We start from the raw sequence: 24,022 nt of genomic DNA, 5'->3' as shown, positions 1-24,022 counted from the left end.
ATTTCTCGAATTAGAATTGCTATCGTTCCTTGGTCCTAAGTGATCCATGAAATGACAAGACCTTCGTGGACTTTTCTCATTTCTCTCATTCCAATTGTTTGCATAGAAAAACAAAACAAACAAACGTTAACACGAATGTAATTCTTTGTTCTTGAAAAAAAGACTATACCAGGTCCTTTTTAAATGACAGATATTAATATCAACTCACTGCGATTGGCTGGCAACCGATTCAGGGTGTCCCCCGCCTACTGCCCGGAGACAGCTGGGATAGGCTACGGAAGATGAATGAATGAATATCAACTCAATCTTGTGGCCAATTTACTGTTTTTGATCTGAGCCAAAATATGAAAAAATGGACAGATTTAAAAACAATTCACAAAATATTGAGTCAGTTTTCACTTTTCCAACTTCCAACCGAAACGAAAAGAACGTTGATACAAGGATTTTTGTCGTAGAATTAACTATGCTGCAGTTGTATTCTGTTTTTTTTTTTTTTACTCAGGCCTGTCTTGGGACAACTCAGAGTGTTGCAGGTCCTTGACGTGGCATCACGTGGGCTTCAACCATAAATACAAAAAACATGGCTGTCGAGTGATGGCTCTATGGTCTCGTAGACGCCACCAAGACAGCAAACTTGATTTGCATTGTACTGTCACTGAAACGAGCTGTCTTACTCCTTCTGTCAGCATTTTAATCGCATTTTTGGGAGTTTAAGTTTGAAATAATAAAATGAGCGGGTGGGCTGGGTTTTCGGAAGAGGAACTGCGAAGAATGCAGCAAAAAGGTAACCTGTCATCACGTTTGACTTGTCTCATTTATGTATTGTTTGTTCGAATTTGCTGCAAAAGAACGTCGTCGTTACAGACTCTGTGATAGCAAGTAAGAGCAAACTACGACCGCCCAGCCGGAATCGGCAACAACTACAAAGAAAGAAGACGTTGGAGAGAGCCGCTCAGGCATGCGCTGGTTTTGTGTCTCTTGAACTTCCACCGGAGCAGCAGCTCAATAAGATGCCATCGAAGGGTGAGCGTGATCTTGAGCACATTGCACCAGGAAGTCCGTCTGAGAAAAGCAATGCGCAGCAGACTCTCATCGAGGAAAAGACGCAAGACAACTGTAAAGAAGCAGCGGAGAAGCGAACTCTGGTCGTCAAGGAGCTTGAGAAACAAGAGGTTGAACTGTTAGTAGTTTTGTTTTCCCTTTTATTCGGTAAATCCCAAACTGTCATGAACGGCACGGCCTTGTTTTTCATTTAAGGTAAACTATTAAAAAAACATTGCTTAAAATGTTGCAGTCGAGAGAAGAATCGCCTGGAGCAACTGCAACGGGAACAAAAGGTTATAGAAGAAAGGAATAAGCGCAAGAAGGCTCTGCTTGCAAAAACTATAGCTGAAAAGTAAGTTTTTTGGTTAGGTACAATACAGGATCATGGCTGTCAAAAAAAACAAAACAAACAAAAAGCAAGAACCTGAATGTTGAAAAGTTTTTAGTTTCATTATGGTTCTTCTGCGTAGGTCTAAGCAAACTCAAGCTGAAGCTGTGAAGCTGAACAGAATCCAGAATGACCTGCAAGCCCTTGATGAGATGGTTTCCAGTGACATCGGCATTCTCAGAGGAAAGATCGAACAAGCTAGCTGGGACTACACAACTGCCAGGTAACAGCTATGGTTGCTTACACATACACAGACATGAAAAAAAGCGACTACCAATAGTTCAACTTAAAGGGTAACGAAAATTACTTTAGCAATTTTCATCAGTAAAAAGTTAACATCGCGGCACAGTGGGCGACTGGTTAGCACATCCGCCTCGCAGTACAGAGGTGCAGGGTTCAATTGTGGCTCCGGCCTTCCTCTGTGGAGTTTGCGTGTTCTCCCCGTGCCTGCGTGGGTTTTCTCCAGGTACTCCGGTTTTCTTCGACATTCCAAAAACATGCACGGCAGGTTCATGGAACACTTGAAATTGTCCCAAGGTGTGAGTGTGAGCGCGGATGGTTGTTCGTCTATGTGTGCCCTGCGATTGGCCGGCAACCATTTCAGGGTGTACCCCGCCTACTGCCCAAAGACAGCTGTGATAGGCTTCAGCACATCATGAGGATAAGCGGATTAGAAAATGGATGGATGGCAAAAATTAATATTTCGTCCAGAATGAATTTGATAACTTCATTGTTTTTCATATATAATTCACACGTTTTGCCACTTCCTCTCAACTGAAAATGATGACATGTTGTTACACACCCTTTAAGGGTAAGTTGCACAACAAAAGAGAAAGGGATAACCATTCTTAATCCCTAAGGGTGGTATACAAAAAAAGTGAGAGCAATAACCAATTTACAGGATGTATTATAACAAAAAGTGTTCCGAGACAGTTATATATTTACAAAAATAAATATGTAAATTTTTGTACAAAAAAAGACAGCTGGGATAGGCTGTCTCTTGCAGTCTATTAATAGATTGTATTCTGTGTTCAGATTGGCTAAAGTACCGTAGTCCAATTTGAATCCATCTTCTCCATGCCATGTCTCCTGTACATTTTTTTATTATGATTATTATTAAAAATAATCCACAGACTCACAGTCACACCTTTGGACAATTTAGCGTTTCATTAAGCTGTCATGAATGTTTTTGGAATGTGGGAGGAAAGCGGTGTACCCGGAGAAAGCCCACGCAGGCATGGGGAGAACATGGAAACTCCACACAGGAAGATTGGAGCCGATTGAAACGCTGTGCCTCTGCACTATGAGGCAGACGTGCTCCCTAGTCGACCACTGTTCAGTGCAATAATAATAATAAGAAGAATAAAAATACTGTATAGTGTGTAACGTAATTTCCGGATTCCACCTACTTAAAAGCTGCAACAGCAAAATTTAGCCGTAAAAAACTAATTTGTACAGATTGTCTTATCTCTGCAGTGCAAACGCAGTCTAACTGTTTATTGCACTTGTTCCCAATTACTAAATTTACGAAACTGAAATCTGCTCATTTTGACTCTCAATTCCTCCTTCATACAGCCCCGTACACTGCTAAACATACACGCCGAAGCATTCCTGTCATTCTCTCTCGCTTGCTCGCTCTCTCTCAGCCAGCAAGCCAGTGGGCTCCTCCTGCAGCTTTAAATCATGTTGTTCCAACCGCAAATAGCTGACGAGTATTCAGTATGAGGGCGGACTCGAACATTTTCCTTGGTCCACTGTGACGCGTCGGGTTATTTCATTGGTTAGATGTAACGAAAATTGGTGAATATATTGATGACTTTATGATCGCCAGTAAAAATCCATAAAGAAACTGTCACATAAAAAGCCGCAGGAAAATATGGTACTGTATTTTCCGCACTATCGGGCTCACCAAAAAGTCTTCAATTTTCTTAAAAGCTCACTGAGCGCCTTAAAATCCGGTGCATCTTGTGTATGGTCATTACGGTAATACGACTCCAAGATGGCTCCTTCCTGGAGACATGCTTCCAATGTTATAACTTGCTGTTGGTTTAGTGAACTGTGTCGCTGCTTTATTAAATAAGTTTTTGTTGCAGCTCCGAAAAAAGGAGAGCTGTGGTGTTAATTTTTTAAAACAGTCTCAACAAATACAGGTACATCTTTGTGTGTCTCCGTGACTTCTTCCGTTTGACTCGAGAGGCATTCAAGACCACCTCTGAAAAACGTAAACTAACGATTACTTCAATGAAACTACAAAAATTGAAAATAATACATCAAAACAGAAAATCAAGCGAGGAAATCACAAAATAAATTCTATAGACCCCCTACAGAATTTATTTGGTGATTTCCTCATTTGTGAATACAGTACACAACAAAGGAATAAATAACAAACACTTCGGAGACAGTCCAGTCTCCCACATTTTACTGACATCTGATCGTTCTGTTGGAGCTACGCTCAAGGAAATGCCAAAATAAATTCACATCAATAAAGGTTGAACATGATGTAAATCATTGTATTCTGTTTTGGGTGGCACGGTGTTGACTGGTTAGCACGTCCGCCTCACAGTGCAGAGGTCATGGGTTCGATTCTGGGCCCTGGCCTTCCTGTGGGGAGTTTTCATGTTCTCCCTGTGCATGTGTGGGTTTTCTCCAGGCATTCCGGTTTTTACATTCCAAAAACATGCATGGTAGTTTGCATGCATTGACCACTCTAAATTGTTGGTAGGTGTGATTGTGAGTGTGAATGGTTGTTTGTCTACAGCAGGGATACCTTTACACAAAATCTACTTTTTAAGATAAGATAAGTTATCCTTTATTTGTCCCGCAATGGGGAAATTACAATCAGAATTCAGAAAGGAAAAACGCTGGGTAGGGAGAGGGAAAAAAAAACACGCTCGAACTATCCTCTTCCGAGGATAATTTAAGTCCAGGATAAAAAAAGACCCTAGCACATAAATAAGCATATGACAGTTACAACAAGTCACAAGACATAACATGTAATAAGGGGGAGGATGAATGGGAAGGGGGGGGGGGGTAACCGCGACGCGGCCGTAATGACCAGCCGCACGGTCCACCGTTGCGCTCCGCATTATCGAACCACGTCACGGGGGAAAAAGAATTGGAGCGATGAAGACGGTGATAACAAGGATGTGTATGCGCGTGTGGTTGTCCAGTTGTGTATGTCTATTCGTGTACAGGTCATAGCTGCATCGTCGAGGTCTGCTCATCATGAAGACAGTCCCGGCTTATCAGTCCATGGCCGAGAAGGAGCGGGGTGGTGGTGGGGGCCCTAGACTCCGTGCGTATTTCCATCCAGGGGAAAGGCCAGATAGCGTTGTTTGTTTTGGAGAGACGGCCGCCAACAATTCCAGACAGCCTTGAGTCCTTGGTCTGTATCTCCTCAGTGGCGCCGATCAGTCTGATCCAGAAATTCTTTCCGCAGCATGGATTCCAACGTCTCCATGGTATTATCGATCGCGCGGAGTCGCTCCAAAATCACAACAATATTGCGATTGAGCTCAGTCACCGCTTGAGTCTGAGTGTTGGACATTCGCGCCAAGCCATCCAGAGTGACCGGCAGCTTCTTCACTTCCAATAGAGCCTCTCCCGTCGGTTGAATTTTGCGATAGAACAGCAAGCTGCCAACACCAAACAGCAGCATACCTGTTATCAAAAGATAAGATAAGATAAGATATCTTTTATTAGTCCCACACTGGGGAAATTTACAGCCTCCAGCAGCAAGAATGTAGGCAGAAAGAAGAAGAAAAAACAAACAAACACCGTCCAATTAAGTGCAATATAAATACAAAATGGATAAATCGCAGTGCTATTTACAGTTGTTTTCCACATCATTCAATTATTAAATATTATTGTTGCTATTTTTTATTCAGCAGCCTGACAGCAGTTGGTAGGAACGAGCGTCTGTATCTCTCCTTCTTGCAGCGCGGGTGTAACAGTCTCTGGCTGAAGAAGCTACCTAGTGCTGTCAGGGTGGGCTGGAGAGGGTGGGAGGGACTGTCCATCATAGCTTTTAGCTTAGTTAGCATCCTTCTGTTGCCCACCTCCTCCAGAGTGTCAAGGGAGCAACCCAGGACAGAACTGGCCTTCCTGACCAGTCGCTCTAGTCTCTTTCTGTCCCAGGCTGAGATGCTGCCAAATAAAAGGCCAATAATGTAGATGTTTAAGTAGCCATCCTTCCACAATCAAACGGTAACCGCACATACACGCATACACATGCGCGCATGCATGCACACGTGCACACAAGCATGCCATTATGAGCAGCAGCCATAACTGACCCTAACATGAACAAAACAGAAAAATAAAGTAGATAGATACAAGAGTTGGTGAAAGGGAAATCACCACCTACCTTTGTGGGAGATGTGACACGGAGGCAGGGATGAATTTTTACAGCGTTGTAAGTGCAGAAACCTCACAATCGTAGCTGCTGTGTACCATTTTAAAATTCTCTGGTGCTCCAGTTTCCCATTCTTTGCCAATGCCATCGGCCAATTGCAAATGAAACAAACTTTGAATGAGAATTACTAGCTCTAATTTCAGATTGCTGACCGCTAACGTTTTTGTAAAACTCAGAGGATGCTTTGGCTTCTGTGTTGACTAACACAAAAATCTAGATTAATAAAATGCACCCCCCCCCCCCATTTCCCCCTGCACCCCTCGTGGTTGCTGTTTGTTTTAGGTTGCATTAAAAAGCATAAAATTAGATTTGATGAGACCTGCAGATACTCTGTTAATGCCGGCAATGTGGACCAAAATCTGACCCCGGCCCATCCAGTACCCCATACTCCTGATGCACCTCCCACAAGATCCCTCGTGGTACCCGGTCGAACATGTACCACGTCCAAAAAGCAGAGACACACCCGTTGAGCAAATTCCCACGCATCCTTGAGTACCCTGCCGATGGTGTCGAGCTTTTCCACTGTTCCACAACCAGGACAAAAACCCCCTCCTGAATCTGAGATTCAACTTCCTCATGGACGCAAATATCCAGTGGCAGAAAAAAGCATTTCGTTAATGAAGTTATCAGGACAGTTACCCTTGTTATGCGTATTTCTGATTTCAGTTGTTGAATGTGTGTCAAATTTCATACTTTTTTTTAAACAAATGGTGACTTTTGTTTGTATGTAAAATAGTGACAAGCACACAAATTCCTTGCGCAACTTGCTTTGTTTGTAAAAATAAAGATTTACTTTGTATCGAATGACAGATCCATAGAATGACCTTCTCAACAAATGTCATCAAATATATTTAAGGAAACTAGGTTTTGCGATAGAATTGTGTGCAATAAATAATGAAACCAGTATTGTGTCACTGCTGTATGTAAAAGGTAAAAAGAATCTGTAAACTTTGGCCAGTGATTTTTGTTTGACATTTGAAGGTCTATAATCGTCCGATTTAATTGGCCGGCTGATTAATTGGTCAGGCCCTAGTAACTTGGATCTTGCATAATATAAGTCAACAAAGCAAAGAGAAATTAATTGGCAAGAAAAAAAAGGTGATGGCATGCATGCACTGGCATATTATTAAGTGATTTGCTACTTGACACTTCTTAATGATAGAACACCTTGCACATTCGAAATAAACAGAACGGTAAGGAATAGGTCAGTCAAAAAGTGATAGTCCTTGTGATATTTTAAGTTTGGGTGTCATTTTTTTGTGTTTTAGATCTCCCTTTTTTCATTTCCCTCCCTTCCCAACAGAAAGCGGTATGACAAGGCAGAGACGGAGTATGTCGTGGCCAAGTTAGAACTCCAGAAGAAAACAGACATGAAGGAGCAGCTGACAGAACACCTTTGTGCTATTATCCAACAAAATGAGCTACGCAAAGCCGTCAAGCTAGAACAACTGATGCAGCAGTTGCAGCTTGAGGCCACTGAGGAGGAGCTCGGAAGGCAGAACGTTGAAGACGACAACGTGAGGAACTTTGAATTGCAAGGACGTGTGAAAGAGCAGCATGGTGTCTCGGAGAGTCTGGAGGCAACAGTGCAATGGACATGCACAGAGGAGGAAAGTCAGAAGAAGGACGATGGCCTCCAGCTGGAGCACCAATTGAGTGATGAAGTCCAGCCTGAGCAAAATTGTAAAGCGGAAGTAAAAAAGTGTTGTCAGGATGAACCGTTGACTCAGACATGAGACATTGTCCATTCGTCAAAGAGGGAGTCATAAACACTACAGCATTGTATAATTTTCAGATTATATTTACATGTTCAGGGTCTAACGGTGGGCAACTGCTGAGCACGTCCGCCTCACAGTGCGGAGGTGTGCAGGATTTGATTCTGGCTCCGGCCTTCCTGTGTGGAGTCGGCATGTTCTTCCCGTGCCTGCGTGGGTTTTCTCCGGGTACTCCGGTTCCTCCCACATTTCCAAAAAACATGTATGGCAGGTTAATGGAACTCTAAATTGTCCCTAGGTGTGATTGTGAGTGTGAATGGTAGTTCGTCTATGTGTGCCCTGCGATTGGCTGGAAACCGGTTCGGGGTTTCTCCCGCCTAATTCCCGAAGAGAGCTGGGATAGGCTCCAGCACGCCCCGCGCCCCCTGTGGATAAAGCGGTTCGGAAAATGAATGGATGGGTGGATGGATTGATAATTATGGCCAAACTGACAGGCATATGGCCAGAGGAGAAAAATAGCAAATTTGTGAGTTTTTCAGCAGGGTTCCAAAAACCAAATTGGCGGATCACGAATATCAAGGAAGTACTGTCCAATATTTATTATATCTGGATTTGATACACAATTTACAAGGAAAAACATTACAGTAATCCCTCGTTTATCGCGGTTAATGGGGACCAAAACCACCCGCGATAAACGAAAATCCGCGAAGTAGCGTCCAATTAACATAAACAGGTTAAAATGTATACAGTATATATATATATATACTGATATATATATATACTGTATATATATATACAGTATATATATATATATATATATATATATACAGTATGTATATATATATATATATATATATATATATATATACTGTATTTTTTTTAAGTCCGCAAACAGTCCGCGAGAAGCTGCAAAACAACAGCGAGTCACATAGAGCAACATATACAGTACTGTGCTCCATGTATATGTAAAAAAAAAAAAAGATTTTTTTTTAATATGTTTGAAAAAATCCGCGATGCACTGAACCCGCGATAAACGAACAGCGAAGTAGCGAGGGATCACTGTATTTGTAACTAAACATCAAATGTTTGGGTGAGTGCTAAAGTATTGGACATACTATAAATTTGAAAAATACTTTAAATTATTAGTTTGCAAAAACCACAAATCCTGTGCAACTTTGATGTCACCAAACTTTAAAGTAATTCTTTTTTCAGGCTTTTCCAGACAAACAACTGTGTCACATGTTCCTAAACTTATACTGTCTCCATGATAAATGGGTGGGTTCAAACAAAATCAAAATTCGGTATCAGATTACGATGTATGTACCAGGAAATAAACATGTAAACATTGAACCTTTGCGTCAGATTTCTATTTTGTTGTTAAAGTCAAATGTTTACACTCGACAGCAAGTGAAGAGAATTGTGCATTTTTACATACAGGCGCATTTAAATACCCTGTGGTAAGTCTTTAATTATTTTAATTGAAAAGATTTACATGAAAAGATTATGGTTTAAGCGTTTCTAGAAACTTCAAAACCCCATAACATTTTTAATAGTGGTACCTTGAAATTTCAGTGACCCAATTTATTGGTTTTTGAGATATGAGCCACTGCTGTTCTCCCCCACCCATGTCTTGTGTTGTGAGCAGTGATTTATGACCCTACACCACTAAATAGCAGCAGACAACTGCAACATCAAACAGCAGTTTGGCACTTGGTGACATATTCTTCCTGCAAGAAGCCAAGTGTGCTCACTTCAAGCTGTATACTCCCACTCCCGATTAAATTACAGTACACTATGAAATTGAACTTTAATAGAACTTCACAGTCTGTGCTTTAAAGGGGAGTCTGTAGTTTTCAAACTACTTTGTCTGTGGAAGAGGAACCAATCAGAGACAGAAGGCATGACCAGTGTGAAAAATAATGCTGAAAAACGGGCTCCCACACATGGCGGTTGAATCAGCAGATGCTAAAATACAGTACAGTGATCCCTTGCTCTAACGCAGTTCATTTTCCGTGCCTTCGCTCTTTCACTGATTTATTTTTTTTTTGTGCAGTTTGTGTTGCTTTTAAACGGTGAATTGCATTCTGCATCCTGATTGGCTAAGTCACTGACCGATGTGAAGAGTCTCCGCACCTCGTCTCTGTACAGCTTGCCAAATTTACCTTTGCAAATTTTTGGTCTTTGTATCAGTGGCGGATGCTGGTCTGTCAAGGAGGGAAAGCTCAATTTCGGCGTACATCATAAAATGTGTCCATTTATTTATACGTGAATTCTACTCTCATTCCTTTTCAAAAGAATTAGAAGGTTCTCTTCACCATAACATTGGTGATTGGCTCATTTCCCTGTCAATCAAAAAGAGATTCAGCCTCAGACAGATCATCATGCAGAAAAGCCGAGTTTTTTCCGGGCCAGCCAAGACACGCCCACTGTCCATAGACTCCCAGAGACGCTGAGCGTCCAATGGGCGGGACAAAACCAGCATTTATCCCATGACTCGTCTCGTTTCAATGCATTGGGACAACCTACACTGAGCTCTCCAGACGCCCAGCGTCCGCCCGGTCGACGCTCAGCGTCCACACAATTTAAAGCACAGTGAAGCTGCGGGAATGAATGAGAAGAGAGTCGTGTCGTAACCAGTAATAAGAACCTGATTCGGAACAAAAGTTGAGCGCGTTGTAGCGCATATTTAGTCAATGTCATGTCCACCCAATTGTACGTACACACATATATTTGATCACTTTCTGACATTTTAGGGGAAGCTGAGCTTCCCTTGAAGTCTTAGAGCAATCACCTCTGCATTGTATACATAGTTCAGTATTGTATAATAACTGTAAAAAATAAAGCTAACTATCAAGTACCAAGTACAACTTTATTGTCAAATGTGCTGTATGTGAAATATAAATTTGGCCCCTCTCACATTTTTTTTAAAATTAATAAATCCTACTTCACGGATTTCACTTATCACTGGTTCTTTTTTAAACACAGTAATCCCGCAATAAACGAGGGATTACTGTACCTTAGAACAGTTGTGCAAGACCTGCATGAAGCTAGCCTTCCTCCACACTAAAGGTTTTGGGGAAATAGTCTGTTTTGTTTATTAAACTTTCATTTGCTATTATAGTTTTAGAGATATAACACAGTTAAATATAATAATTGACCAACAGTTGCAGCACAAACGACGGCAGCGGCAGACGAATCAGCAGATGCTAACATATCTAATAACAGTGCAAGACTTGCGTGAAGCTGTTAGTTAAAATGGTATATTGACCACACATTAAGGGGCATAACAAATCCTCTACATATACATGTACATGTACATGAAACAAAACAACAAGCGCGCTGTAGAAGTCCACGCCCATGTCTGTTTTACCAGCCATGGAAGCGTGAGAAACCGAAAACGGATACTTTAAGAGTTTATGAATGGAAAGTTTACTTTTAAAAAGTTGCCAGATGGTTACACTGACAAGACCAAAGTTACCGGTATGTTTTACAGTCGTAAACTGAGCTATCATCATCGCACGTCGAGTCTGAAATACCACTTAATGGCCAAGCACACAGCAGATGTGAGTACTCCGCCCCCTCGTCTAAAACGGACAGCTATGGATAATTTCAAAGCAAAGAAAATGGATAACACGACGAAGAACAAATTTGCTGAAGCCATAGCTAAATGTATGGCTACTGCATGCAGGCCTGTCAACATTGTCCACAGCCAGACTCAAGCTGAAATCATTCGCATTGCATCGAACGACTCCACTCCGGATTGCCAGCGAGAGCCTCCATTACGAGCTTTGTACAGAAATTGTTCGTAGCGGAGAAGTTAAGTACACCAAGCGGGAGAAGACACTGTTTCGGGAGAGAAATAAGAGACTAGGTTGATGAGCCTCTGGTGAATAAAGAGCAGGAATGCCTGTTGAGTACGATGTATGTCACTGACACGATTGTTACTTGTTTGGAACTATTTTGTGTGGAAGGTTACTGTGGTCCGTGTCCATATAAATAATGGGGGTGGAGCTTCTCTGTGTTCGTCTGACGGCGACGGTGTGCTGAGGCACATCGAGGGTTCAGCGGTACAGTGGTAGCGACCAAGCGACCACACTGAAAATAAAACGTCTCCAGTGTTGTCATCGAACCAAGTGTAGTCATCCGAAATGATGTCGACACAAAACCATAGAGAGACTTCCGCGCAAGAAGGACCAACAGAATCAACATAGCCTGACTGCTGTGTTCAAAGCAAACTTGAGAAAAATGAAATATGCAACCATGTCTTAAATCCACTACAAATCGAAGACAGCTGGGATAGGCTCCAGCACCTTTGTGAGTCAAAGGGGATCGGAAAATGGATGGATGGATGAAAGAATACATGTGTGTGTTTAATGTCAATGAGGCACTAATCATGGCAACACAAGACCAAGACCTAAACACAAGATCCATAGAGGCCAGGGTCCCAGATGTAGGCTGTACAAAGAAGCCCCAGATGTAGATGCAGCATATCACAGCACGGTGTAAGATACATGGACCGGCATTACCAGGTAGCAGGAATAGTGTACCGGAACATCTGTACCAAATACGGATTCAAGGTCCCAGAATAAAGATAGTAGACAAATCAGAGAGTGATTGAGAACAGCCAAGCCAAGATCCTGTTGGACTTCCAGATCCAGACGACAAACTGGTGATTGTCAACCAACCTGACATGGTGGAGGATAAACATCAGAAGACAAGGAGTCCGGAATGAAAGTAACATAATAATAATAAAACAGTAAAATCTGGAGAAATACCAAGGACTTAAGGAAGAACTACAGAAAATATGGAGGGTAAAGGAAACAGTGGAGGCACTAGTGATCAGGGCACTGGGGGCAGTTACCCCAAAGCTGGATAGTTGGCTGCTGCAGATATGAGGAACGACATCTGACATCTCCATGCAGAGTGCAAGACTGGAAACAGCTAAGATCGTGCGCAGAACCCTCAAGTTCCCAGGCCTCTGGTAAAGGACCCGAGCTTGAAGGAGATACCGCCCCCATTGGTGAGGGAATGCTTAATTTCTCTCTTTCTGTGTGTGTGTGTGTGTGTGTGTGTGTAGGGGGGGGCACCCCCCCCCCCACACAAATCAATTTCCGCTCAAGTAGAGACGTGTTTAAAAAAAAAAAAGATTTACAGATCATTCAACCTCTATTTAATGGAATACACTACAAAGACAAGATATTTAATGTTCAAGCTGATAAACATGAATTAATCATTAACTTTGAATTTTATGGCCGCAACACATTCCAAAGAAGTTGAGACAACTGGCCAAAAAGAAAGTTGAGGAATGCTTATCAAATACCTGTTTGGAACATTCAGCAAGAAGTAGCTTCCCTGAATTGCTCAGTCATTCACATCTTAGCCCTCAGGAACAGCTCAGAAAATCAATGACAGTAAATATAGTGCGGCGCCACATCTTTACAAACATAAAACTCTTCTATGCAAAGCTAAAGCTATTTTTTAACAACACCAGGAAATGCCACCGGCTTCTCTGTGTCTGAGCTTATCTTAGATGGAAGGATGCAAGGTGAAAAAGTGTTCTGTGGGGTTAGGTTCACACCGAACCAAATAATGTTTTAGGAATCCAAATATGCAGGCTCAGCGAAAGTGCGACTACAAAAATGTTTATTTAAGAAAATCGCACTGACAAAATATAAACTGAATTCGCTGATCACAAAAAGTCAGAAATAAACAAGGCATGCAACAAAAAAAGGCTTGCAAAGGCCAGATTAGATAGAAGACAGAGTGTACGCAAAACGAAATGTCAAAAATCCAATAACGTGACAGCAATCAAGAACAATACAGTCGTAAAATAACAAAATACAAACAAGAAAACGAGAGCGACTGAATTGTATCATGAGGTCTAGAAAATAATACTTGAAGCGCAACACCGATCAAGGTCAATAATCCGACAAGCAATAGCAGGAGTCAGAGTCCTTAAATACCCAGCCAAGCTTGATGGGGCAATGAAGCACAGGTCCACCTGCCCTTACCGTAGCTGGAGCTGGAACACAATCAAGACAGACATGATAGTACCCACCCCTCAACGGATGCCCCCTGGCAGACTACCTAGTTTGGACAGTTGAGCAGCATGGAAATCATTGCGTAACGGGTCCAGGATACAGGCGCAGAGGACCCACTGACGCTCTTCCGGACCGTAGCCTTCCCAGTCAATCAAGTACTGCACAGCACTGCCTCTGCGCCTGGAATCCAGAATTTTCTTCACCGTGTACACAGGATTCCCATCAACAATGCAAGGAGGAGATGGAAGCTGCAGGCAGTGGCGCCAGCGGGCTGGACTCCATGGGCTTGAGCAGCGACACATGGAAGACTGGAGGGACCTTGAGAGTTGGTGGGAGACAGATTTTGACACCCACTGGGTTCACGATCGCCTCCATCTCGAATGGGCCGATGAACCTTGGTCCTAGTTTCCGAGAGTTGCCAGCCAGATATCAATCGCGTGTCAAGAGCCGTACCTGATGTCCTGGACAGTAATCGCGTGCAGGGTGACGTTGGTGAGCAGCGATTTGTTGATTCCGTTGAGCCGCGCGTGACGAAGTTGCTCTGGTCTCCCTCCAAACACGATGGGCCTGCTTAAGATGGAGCTGGATGGAAGGAATGCCCACTTGGCCTTCTTGAGAGGGAACTAGAGGGGGTTGGTAACTGTATGCAGCCATGAACGGGGACCGACCTGTGGCAGACGAGACAAGGGTGTTGTGGGCGTATTCAACCCATGGAAGTTGACAGGCCCATGAAGCAGGTTAATGGAGACAGTCACATCGGAGGGCCGTCACCAGATCTTGGTTCACCCTCTAACTCTGTCCATTTGATTGCGGGCGATAACCTGACAAGAGACTGGCGGTGGCACAGATATCTCTGCAAAACATTTTCCAAACTTGAAACACAATTTTCCGCCCCGATCTGACACAATGGCTCTTGGGATGCTGTGGTTTTGGAACACATGACGGATTAGCAACTGAGCAGTCTCTAAGGATGATGGAATCTTGGATAAAGCCAAAAAATGTTCCAGTTCGGAAAATCGGTCAACCACATTAAGGATAACCGATTTACCCTGGGAAACTGGTAGGCCAGTAACAAAATCCAAGGATATGTGTGACCAGGGATGAAAGAATACAGGCAACGGCCGAAGTAACCCAACTGGAGGGCAGCTAGAAGTCTTGCCACAAGTACAGGCAGAGCATGCCCCGACAAAGTCCTTGACATCTTTATGGAGGTTGGGCCACCAGAACCGTTGATTTATGAGATTTAGCGTCCGGTTAACTCCAGGATGGCAGGCAACTTCAGAAGCATGTAACACCTCTGAACGAAAAGCCACAGGAACACATAAACGGCCTTCGGGACATTCTTCCGGAAGGCTTGGGTAATCCTCTGCTCGATCTCCCGTTGTAGCATGTGGTTTCATCCGTTGCAGGATCGTGAAGGCAGGAGAGAGCATAGGGCTTCTGACTACAGGACCCTTGGCGATAGGTTAGAGTGAGCCCATTGGGCCTGACGTGCCTGACGTGAATTCAAACGTTTGGCGGAACGAATGTAGGCCAGGGTTTCATGGTCTGTAAACACTGCACTGCTCTTTAGCTCCCTCGAGCCAGTGACGCCACTCCTGTAGGACCAAGGCTATGGCCAAAAGTTGTAAATAAAATTGACCATAAAATGGAAGTTGGACTTCTCATTACCGATACAAGTGACCATTTCCCTGTCTTTGCAATTTTTCATAATTATTTTTCAGAAAAAAAAGCAACCCAAGTTAATAGCTCACATATCAGAAAGAAAAATAAGAACACAATGTTCCATCGCTACTTTTAAGTTAGACGCAGAACAACAAAACTGGTCTGCGGTCTAGTCAAACGAACCCCCAAATATTACATAGGATGCATTTAAGTCTACTATCATCTCCTTATATGATAAACGTTTTCCATTTCCTGCAACGGACAGTTAGGACTGCGGAAAAAAATCATTGGCACCGCCTGACCCACTCTTGAGGACTTGCACACCGCAAGAAACAAGACAAGGGGACGGAAAATCCTACTGAACCCCCCACACCCTGCTCACCACCTTTTCCAGGTACTCCCCTCAGGCAAGCACGACCAAATCAAGCAGACATTCAAACAGCTTCTTCCCTCTCGCCATTAACTCCCTAAACAGTAACCCAAATCTACCTGTATAGTGGCTCTTTGCAATTTTTCACACACCTGTGGAACAGCATTAACGCAATAATCATTGTAGCTCCAGCTCTGTACCGACTTGAACCATTGTCACTGATCTATATTCCACAGCACCAGACACTTTAAACCGCTCAAGGACATCTGCACAATTGCACACTTGTACAACAAATACTGCCACTGGTCACTTTAAAAATGGTTCAGTTGGTGCAGTTAATCGTTGCACAACTGTTATAGTACTGTATTCTGCCATTGATCACTTCAGCTCTGCCTGATACTTTGCACGTTGTCTCATAGCTGTCATTGGGTGGAACAACGGTACTGCACAACGGTACCCTTACATTACGAATGCCTTTCCATACTTATTTGTCATATCCTTGTTTGTCGCAGTTGCTTGTTATTGATGACACTAGGGTAGCCTATACTACCAGAGATAAATTACTTGTGTGTTCTCCATACTTGGCCAATAAAGATGATTCTGATTCTGATGAACTAAAGTCACCAGGAAGTATAAAGGCTAAAGTAAGACATGGATAATGAAAGGTATAGAGAACGCATGTTTAAAAAACAAAATAACATAAAACGTTTATATAATTGAGAACTAAAGATGCTGAAATAAAGTATAAGACCTATAAAAATAAATTAGTACCGGTAAATATTATAAGAACAAGTAGGAGAGATCATTGTCATGCATGATTAGAGCAGAATAAAAGCAACACACAAGAAATATGGAATACTGTATACTAAATCACATATTCAGAAATATTTCTCAAAAATTTGACTTCCCAAAACACTTTATTAAAGATAAAAATACTGTTATTGAGAAAACTGCAGAAATAGCAAATGAATTGAATTAGTATTTTGTCAATATTGGTTGTAACATTTGTGACTTAGTTGACTTTAAAATAGCCCAATTAATGTACAAGTCCACAATTACCTGCTCTGCGAAAATACTCAGAAGCTGTTCGAAATTTGAGAGAGTTGCAATGATTTAAGGGGGACCAGCCTCTACAAAAAATCCAAAACAAGAAAAAACATGAAGCAAAGGTGTGTTTCTGTAATAGGTGCTTATTTTATGGAATAATTTTGAAACTGACCTGAAAATGTGTGACTCTCTTGCTGTGTTCAAAAACAGGTTCAAAACTAAAGTACCAAAAAAAAAAACCCTAAATAAATCAGATTTAAGTTGGTAAATTGATTAAATGCTGTCATGTAACAGAATATTGATTATAAGTATGAGAGAGAAGTGATAAATAAATGTGCCGGAGTGTGTGCCTATGCAGTTCCTGTACAAACCGAAAGTTGTAGGAATATAAAAGTATAGCACGCATCAGGGTAAAAGCATTTGTTTGTATGTCGACTTTTCCTTTTCTTGTCAGATTGAGATACACTAATTCAATGATCCATTACTATATTAATATCAAACAAATTAAAACTCACAAAGATCAAGGGGTAGGACTAGATAATTTTTTTTACTTCTTCCTAATTCCTTTCAACATGTAAATTGTGCTGAATGATGACAATTTTTTTTTCAATTTTACTTGGTGCCAAATTTCTATTATCTGTTTATATATTCAATTGAAAAAACAAGTTCACCATTACCAACATCATATTTGGCCTCGGCTGTGGTCTGACGTGTCCACATTTCAAATTGTTTTGGAAATTGTGGACGTCGTGTCATCCGGACGGTTATGGATGCAAAGTTCAAATGCCAGTATCTGTGATGTTATGTGGCTTTCTAAGTGCTAATGACAAAGGTAACTTACCCATCTGTGTAGGCACCATTAATGCTGAAAGGTACATATAAGTTTAAGAGAAACATATGCTGTCATCCAAGCAAGTCTTTTTCATGGACGGCCCTGCTTATTTCAGCTAGACAATGCCAAACCACATTCTGCATGTGTTACAATAGCGTAGCTTCGGAGTGAAACAGTGCGGGTACGAGACTAGCCTGCTGCAGTCCAGACCTGTCTTCCATTGAAAATATGTGGTGCATTATGAAGCATAAAATACGACAACGGAGACCCTGGACTGTTGAACAGCTGAAGTTATACATTAAGGAAGAATGGGGAAAGAATTCCACCGACATAGCTTCAACAATTAGTGCCCTTAGTTCCCAAACATTTATTAAATGCTGTTAAAAGAAACGGTAATGTGACAGTTGTACATGACCTTCTCCCAGATTTTTTTGGAACGTGTTGCAGCCATAAAATTCTAAGTTCATGATTATTTGCTAAATGAAATAAAGTCGATCAGTTTTAATATATAATATACAGGTACGGTATATATAATATATTTATACTGTATTTAATTAAATACAGGTCGAACATGATTTGTAAATCAGTTTATTCTGTTTTTATTTATGTCTAACACATCATCTCAAATTCATTGGAATTGGAAATGAATGGATGGATAGACAGATAGATCGATAAAAAATATCTTTTTATTTGTAGCACAAATGTTGAACAGCTCTATGCCTCGAAATGGGCTGTCGTAGATACACGTTAACCTGTTACTTTTTTTTCATTTGGCACAGACAGACGAATTACGGTGCATACATGTTGCTGGATGCGTTTTTGATAGGCTAAGAAACACAGGAAGGAACACAATTTCAGTAAAATACAGGAAACATCAAACTTCATCTGGAGGTAGTGCAAGGTGTCCAGTAACCGAAGTATCCGCCCTTCGATTCCTACTCTCATTGTGGCTACATCGGTTGTTTCCCCACACTAGAGTGTGTCATGATCCTGTCTTGTTTGTGTTCCAGCCTCCGGCGGAATGTGAGGGTGTTCCCTCCAGAGCCGCACCTGTCCTGATTTTCACCATTACCATCTGCCTTTTAAAGAGTGCCATGCCGACTACTTGCTGTTGGATTATTCAGCCTTGCTCAAGACTCTCGTACCAAGCGCTTGTTTATTCTCAATGCTTCTTGAGCTTGCCTCACAGCCTCTTGTCACGTTTTGTGTTTTCTCCTGTACATTGTGTTTTTGTTATAGTATTATTTTCGGTTTGTATTACAGTAAACATTCCCATCCCCGGAATTCTATGAAAAGGAATTTCCTTCACCCGGAATAAAAACCTATGCATTAACATTTTGATGTTAATGCATAGGTCTCTCTCTCCCTCTCCCTCTCCCTCCCTCTCTCTCTCTCTCTCTCTCTCTCTCTCTCTCTCTCTCTCTCTCTCTCTCTCTCTCGCTCTGTGTCTCAAGTGTCTCAGCTTTGCGAGTTTACAGCACTCTGGTCACATCTGGCTGTCTGACGGAGAAGTTGTAAAAGCAGCTTTTAATTAGTTGGGTTTAAAATCTGGACGAGAAGTTGCCACCCTCTGTTCTATCCTGCTCATACCAAGGTCAACGACCCTGCAATGAATGTGATCGGCTTGAATTTGCGACAATGCGTCACGAAAAAAACACCACGACAATCCTTATTTATACTTCAGGGTTGCACTAGTCTAAAACTAAAACTGGTAATTAGTCTTTTTTTTTATCTTACTTTTTTCGTGTTTGTTGGAAGTTGATTTGCTTCTTTAAACTATGATCAATGGGGCACCGTCGTTCAAAATGTCCAAGGCACAATGAAACAAGAGACTTTGGAGAGGCCAAAGTGCACAACTTCAAGAGTGCCTAAAGAAATTGCCGACAAAATATCCGCCGTCCTCTTTTTTCTGTGTGTGTGTGTGTGTGTGTGTCTTAACTTGATTAATGCCCAAAATACAAAGGAGAGTGTTATGATTAAAAAAAAAAAAAAAAACAAAAAACCCCAATGAAATTTGACTTTAAAATGAGAAATTAACTCACTTGTATTTGGTGATATTCTGAGCACAGCTGAAGTAGAGGTGTGTTTGTTCTAATGATCTGTTCCAAAATGAGAGTTTGGTCTCGGATTTATTTCGCGTTGTGAATGGTTTGTAATGAGTAAAAATTATTGCTGCTAAATTCATTTCACGTGGCCATTTGCTCGATAACTACCCTGGTTATTTTAATCAGAAACACATCACTTTTTATGTTGTAACAACACAGAATTGCAACGGATCGACCAACTGTTTAAAACCGGTGTTGGTTCACTTTTGACCTTGGTTTTAAGAATTAGAAGAAATGAAACTGCATGATTAAATGTTGAACTAAACCGTCAACGCTTTTGCATTAATTTTTGGGGTGATCGGCATTATATAGGCCAAATACGATGCAATACCATACATCTTTATTTATATAGCGCATTTCATAATAGCTGCAACTGGAACAAAGCAATTTACATCTAGCTAACATGATTCGGAATAGTGTAGATTTTACAGCTTCTCTCTTTTTCTTACTGATTTTGAGGTTGAGTAGCCTATTTGAGTTGGAATATTTTTCAGCGATCAATCATAATATTTAAAGCTGAATTCACATTGAATAATAATGAATCATTCATCATAGGTTTCCTTTTTTTGGGACTGATAATGTTGCAGTTCATTAAAAAAATAAAATAAAATAAACGGACCCGCACAGATCCATGAGCATAGGATTTGCAATTGTGTGAAGTGAAGTGTGCAGATTATACACACACATACTGGACCGTCTGCAAATGAAGAAAGAAGAAGGGCATAACGTGATGAATACATTGCGTACAACAAAAGTCGTGACAACATTTAACGAAGTAAATATATATTTTTTGCTTGCATATCTGCCTCGCAATGAGGCTCTACGCTGGCTATGTATTGTCATGGTACAAAAACCATTAAAAAAAAAACGATTAGCATGTGCTGATGAATAAAGAGGAAGAGCACAAAGTGGGAATAAAAGAAAAGCTGTGACATAATTTATCACTAAATGCATGGTTTAATTTGTCTCGTAGTTCTGCATTTAATTTCATAATACAAATAATGAATGTAAAAAAAAAAAAAAAAAATCAATTATGTGGGAATTTATGCCGGGAGATGTTAGTAAGTTACGATCTGTTAAATCAAACCAACAACAACGGCTAGTATGAACAACCACCATTCCTCAGGAGGATGTGAATTCCTGGTTTAGTCGCTGCAATCAAGCAGAGATCAGGGGGAGCGTGTCAGAAACATGTGGTTCCCTGCACAGGATGTAAAGAGTCAACAAGAAGGCCATTTACTCCCAATTAAGGAAATAAAACGAGACAGGAGCCAAAGCGATACTCCAATCAGCACCAGGGGTCACTGGACAGCGGCGGCAGAGAGGCGGCGGTTTGGGTCCTGCTTCGGGGGCCATCATCAGCACCATACTCATCATCATCCTAATGATCAACATTTTCATCGTCTTGAATGTGGGCCCAAAACTATTCGCATAAACTATGCTCAAAATCAACTGCTGTAGAAAAAAAACAACAACAACAACAACAGCAGGTTCACTGGTATTTCTAATAAGTCATTTTTTTGGTGCGAAAGGCTTTTAAGACATGAGCATCTTATCATTTTGACGGCGACTGAAACTGTGTTTATGTAACTTTAGTTTTTAGGATTAGCTGAGTATATATTTGCTGAATGACATTTTCCTTTGTCAAGATAGCTACAGTATTGTTTCCGTGTGATGTATTTTGGTGGGAGCATAAATTTGGCAATTCAACGGGATGTAGCGTGTTGACACATTGCCAATAGACATGTCTTCATGCATCTTTCATTTTTGGTCAAGTGTTTCATCAGGAAGATACATTGTCGTAATCCGCAGTCTAGTTTGTTTTTATCAACGCTTTGTATTTTTGCAAATAATATATATTTTTTTGTTGCATATTAGTCATTGCGACACATTAATTTAAACGGTACTTTTTTGTCATTGATTTTAAGTATTTGTTTTTTACGGAAGAGGATTAGGGCCAATGAAGAAAAAAAAACACCTGAGCTGAAGTTTTTTGGGGTTTTTTTCGAATACTACACTAAAACTATTCACCAGCACACCCAACGCTCCTGCTGTGCTGATTTGGCCTGAAGAGCTCAGCATCACGGTATACCAAAAGCTTCCGTGTTTATACGTGCTCAAGTTTGAGTTCTTAATTTTGGACAAGTCATAAAGTCATGTTTCAAATGAACAAAAGATTAATTTTGAGTTGAAATGACACAATTTAGCGGTCGCTGTGTATCATGTGCGGAGAAGCATTATTTGCACTGTACTCGGTGTTGTTTTGCTCGTGACCTACTTGCACATGTCCAGATTGAACAAATTAATGTTTTTCTCACATGAACGTCTTCAGCATTTAGATGGAAACAATGTAAGTGTTAAGTTTCAATCGTTTGTATTTTTGCCATGTGAAAAGGTACATCCATACATACGATGATAGATATCTATTTTTTTTAAATCGACAAACGTTTTGTGTCTTTCAAATGAGAAACATAGCTGTAAAAATTCCCCTTAAACAGTAACTTTTGCTGGTTACATCACTGCTTCTCATCTCCAGATTGAGATCTGATCTTTGGTTCACCGCTGACTATAGCAGTCAAGAAAACACACTAGTTTCTTCACATGAAGCAAAACAAAGAACAGGGGCCCTGGGGAGGGGGGGGGGTATTTTGGGTTTGAGACACGAGGAGGCCTTTTTTTCTTCATAGATGTTGGCAGTGGAATGGACTTGTAGGCAGGAAAATGGAATCTGTGAGGAAAACTAATGATGAAAAAGTCTACTGCGGCCCTGTGCCTTCATTAAATGCATGGAAAGACCGAGAGACACACATCTGGATTCAATCTGTTTCCCTTTGATGGCATCAAGTGTTCTTTTCCCAGATCAGGGGCAGGAACCTAGGGGATGTCTATATGGCAGCTCCGAGCCATGAGTCAAGTCCTGCCATCTGAGCACATGAACACCCAACACCCCGAGGCACCCCCACCATCACCTCCACCAGCCAGCTCCCTTCTCGTCCGATCCAGTCAACTTACAGTTCAAAGCTAACTCTGAGCGGTTCTAGCACGTTGCTGTGTTTTTCACATGCACAAGAGAGCTCAGACGGGAACGTCGTCGTCCATGGGGTTGAGTTCAGGGCTCTGTACAAGCAAGTTCTTCAACCTTGATTAAAATTCATCGCAAGCATATATTTATGGACCTTGCTTGGTGGACTGGGGCTGTCGTCGTGGAGGAGGGAAAAAAAAGGCCCACTTCAAACAGTTCCCACGAAGGGTGTGTGTTTCGATGAGAACAATTGGGTTTTTTATTCTTTGTGTGCCGCGCTGTAAAATTAATCTCTGTTTATGCTGAGCTGCACAAACGACTGGAAATATGAATTTTCATGCCAGACGAGTACTGTGCCTGCACACCAAATGCTTTTTTCCTCCCAGTTGAGTCCAAAAGCACATTTTAATACTTTCTTCATGGGGTGACAAACTGAGTTATGCGAATGTAATGTGCCTCATTCAGGCTCATTATCTTGAAATGCGCAGTCCAACATCAGGCCTTTTCTGCCATTTTTGTTTTTAATGTGGAATAATTGGGCAGATGGGCGTTTTTCGGGGTTGAGAAGGGAACGGTAACACGATTGATTCAGAAACGTAAACTGTGATACCCAATTTTCAACTGTTTATGTTTTCAGTCTCCAAAACTTTGTCACACTGGCTAATTGCCAAGCACGCTGTTAATCCGGGTGCAAAACTTCCTGGGGTGGGTGGGGGACCTTTGGCAGAAAGGTCGGGGAAATTTTGAGGAAAAGAAATACTGTATACAGCCATAATAATAAAACAAACAAAAAAAAATCAAGGATTTTCGAGTCTCAAGAGATGCCTAAAACCTCCCCTCCCTTTTACTCTGCTCGCTCTGCAACCCCTCCCCAAGTCATTTAAGAGTCAGCAACAAGGTTTCCAAAGTCCTTTACGATCTGGTGTATGTATAAAGAAGTACATCGATGTGCAACACAACTAACAGACTTGATGTGTCTGGTATGATATAACATGATTATTTTGTCATCAGGGAACATGGCGTGGTCATTAAAGGGTGAAAATTCCTTCATTTGTATGTTCAGTATGAAAGTTATGATGAGTTAGTGAGTTGTCATAATGTGTTTTTATTTTATTTTATTTTTTGTCAAGTGTCTATCCGAGCTGACTTTGGTGGGGAGCTGGAGAGCACTCCGCAGTGGTTGCCAGTCCATTGCAAGTCACACAAACACAAACTACCATCATACTTAGATAGGCCATTTAGAGTCTTCAATGAACCTAACATGCATGTTTTTCGACAGTAGGAGGAAGCTGTTGTACCAAGCAAGCACAAGAACATGCGCATTCCACACAACTGACCCAAGCTGACATTTACACCCAGAACCTCTCAAACATGTCTTTTAA

At 41.4% G+C, this 24,022-nt stretch overlaps 1 protein-coding gene across 1 annotated transcript; it reads left to right on the top strand.

Annotated features, from left to right (window-relative positions):
• Positions 1-587: 587 nt before the first annotated feature.
• On the top strand, positions 588-8,908 carry gorab (golgin, rab6-interacting). Its single transcript, XM_086116068.1, has 5 exons — positions 588-784; positions 865-1,180; positions 1,295-1,396; positions 1,515-1,655; positions 7,147-8,908. The coding sequence occupies exons 1-5, from the start codon at positions 730-732 to the stop codon at positions 7,577-7,579; spliced, it is 1,047 nt and encodes a 348-aa protein (XP_085972194.1). The 5' UTR covers positions 588-729; the 3' UTR covers positions 7,580-8,908.
• Positions 8,909-24,022: the final 15,114 nt, after the last annotated feature.

Source organism: Hippocampus guttulatus, chromosome 7, assembly GCF_054856545.1.
Source record: "Hippocampus guttulatus isolate MCC_2025c chromosome 7, RoL_Hgut_1.0, whole genome shotgun sequence".
NCBI classification, from domain to species: domain Eukaryota; kingdom Metazoa; phylum Chordata; class Actinopteri; order Syngnathiformes; family Syngnathidae; genus Hippocampus; species Hippocampus guttulatus.
Note: the sequence above shows the minus strand (reverse complement) of the source record. Positions and strands in the feature narration are given on the sequence as shown.

What these genes read in the sequence shown, in the direction of transcription:
- gorab (XM_086116068.1), top strand. Translation starts at nt 730, where the DNA reads ATGAGCGGGTGGGCTGGGTTTTCGGAAGAGGAACTGCGAAGAATGCAG. An exon ending in GCAAAAACTATAGCTGAAAA is followed by an intron (nt 1,397 to 1,514) that starts GTAAGTTTTTTG and finishes TCTTCTGCGTAG; the next exon opens with GTCTAAGCAAACTCAAGCTG. An exon ending in TGGGACTACACAACTGCCAG is followed by an intron (nt 1,656 to 7,146) that starts GTAACAGCTATG and finishes CCTTCCCAACAG; the next exon opens with AAAGCGGTATGACAAGGCAG.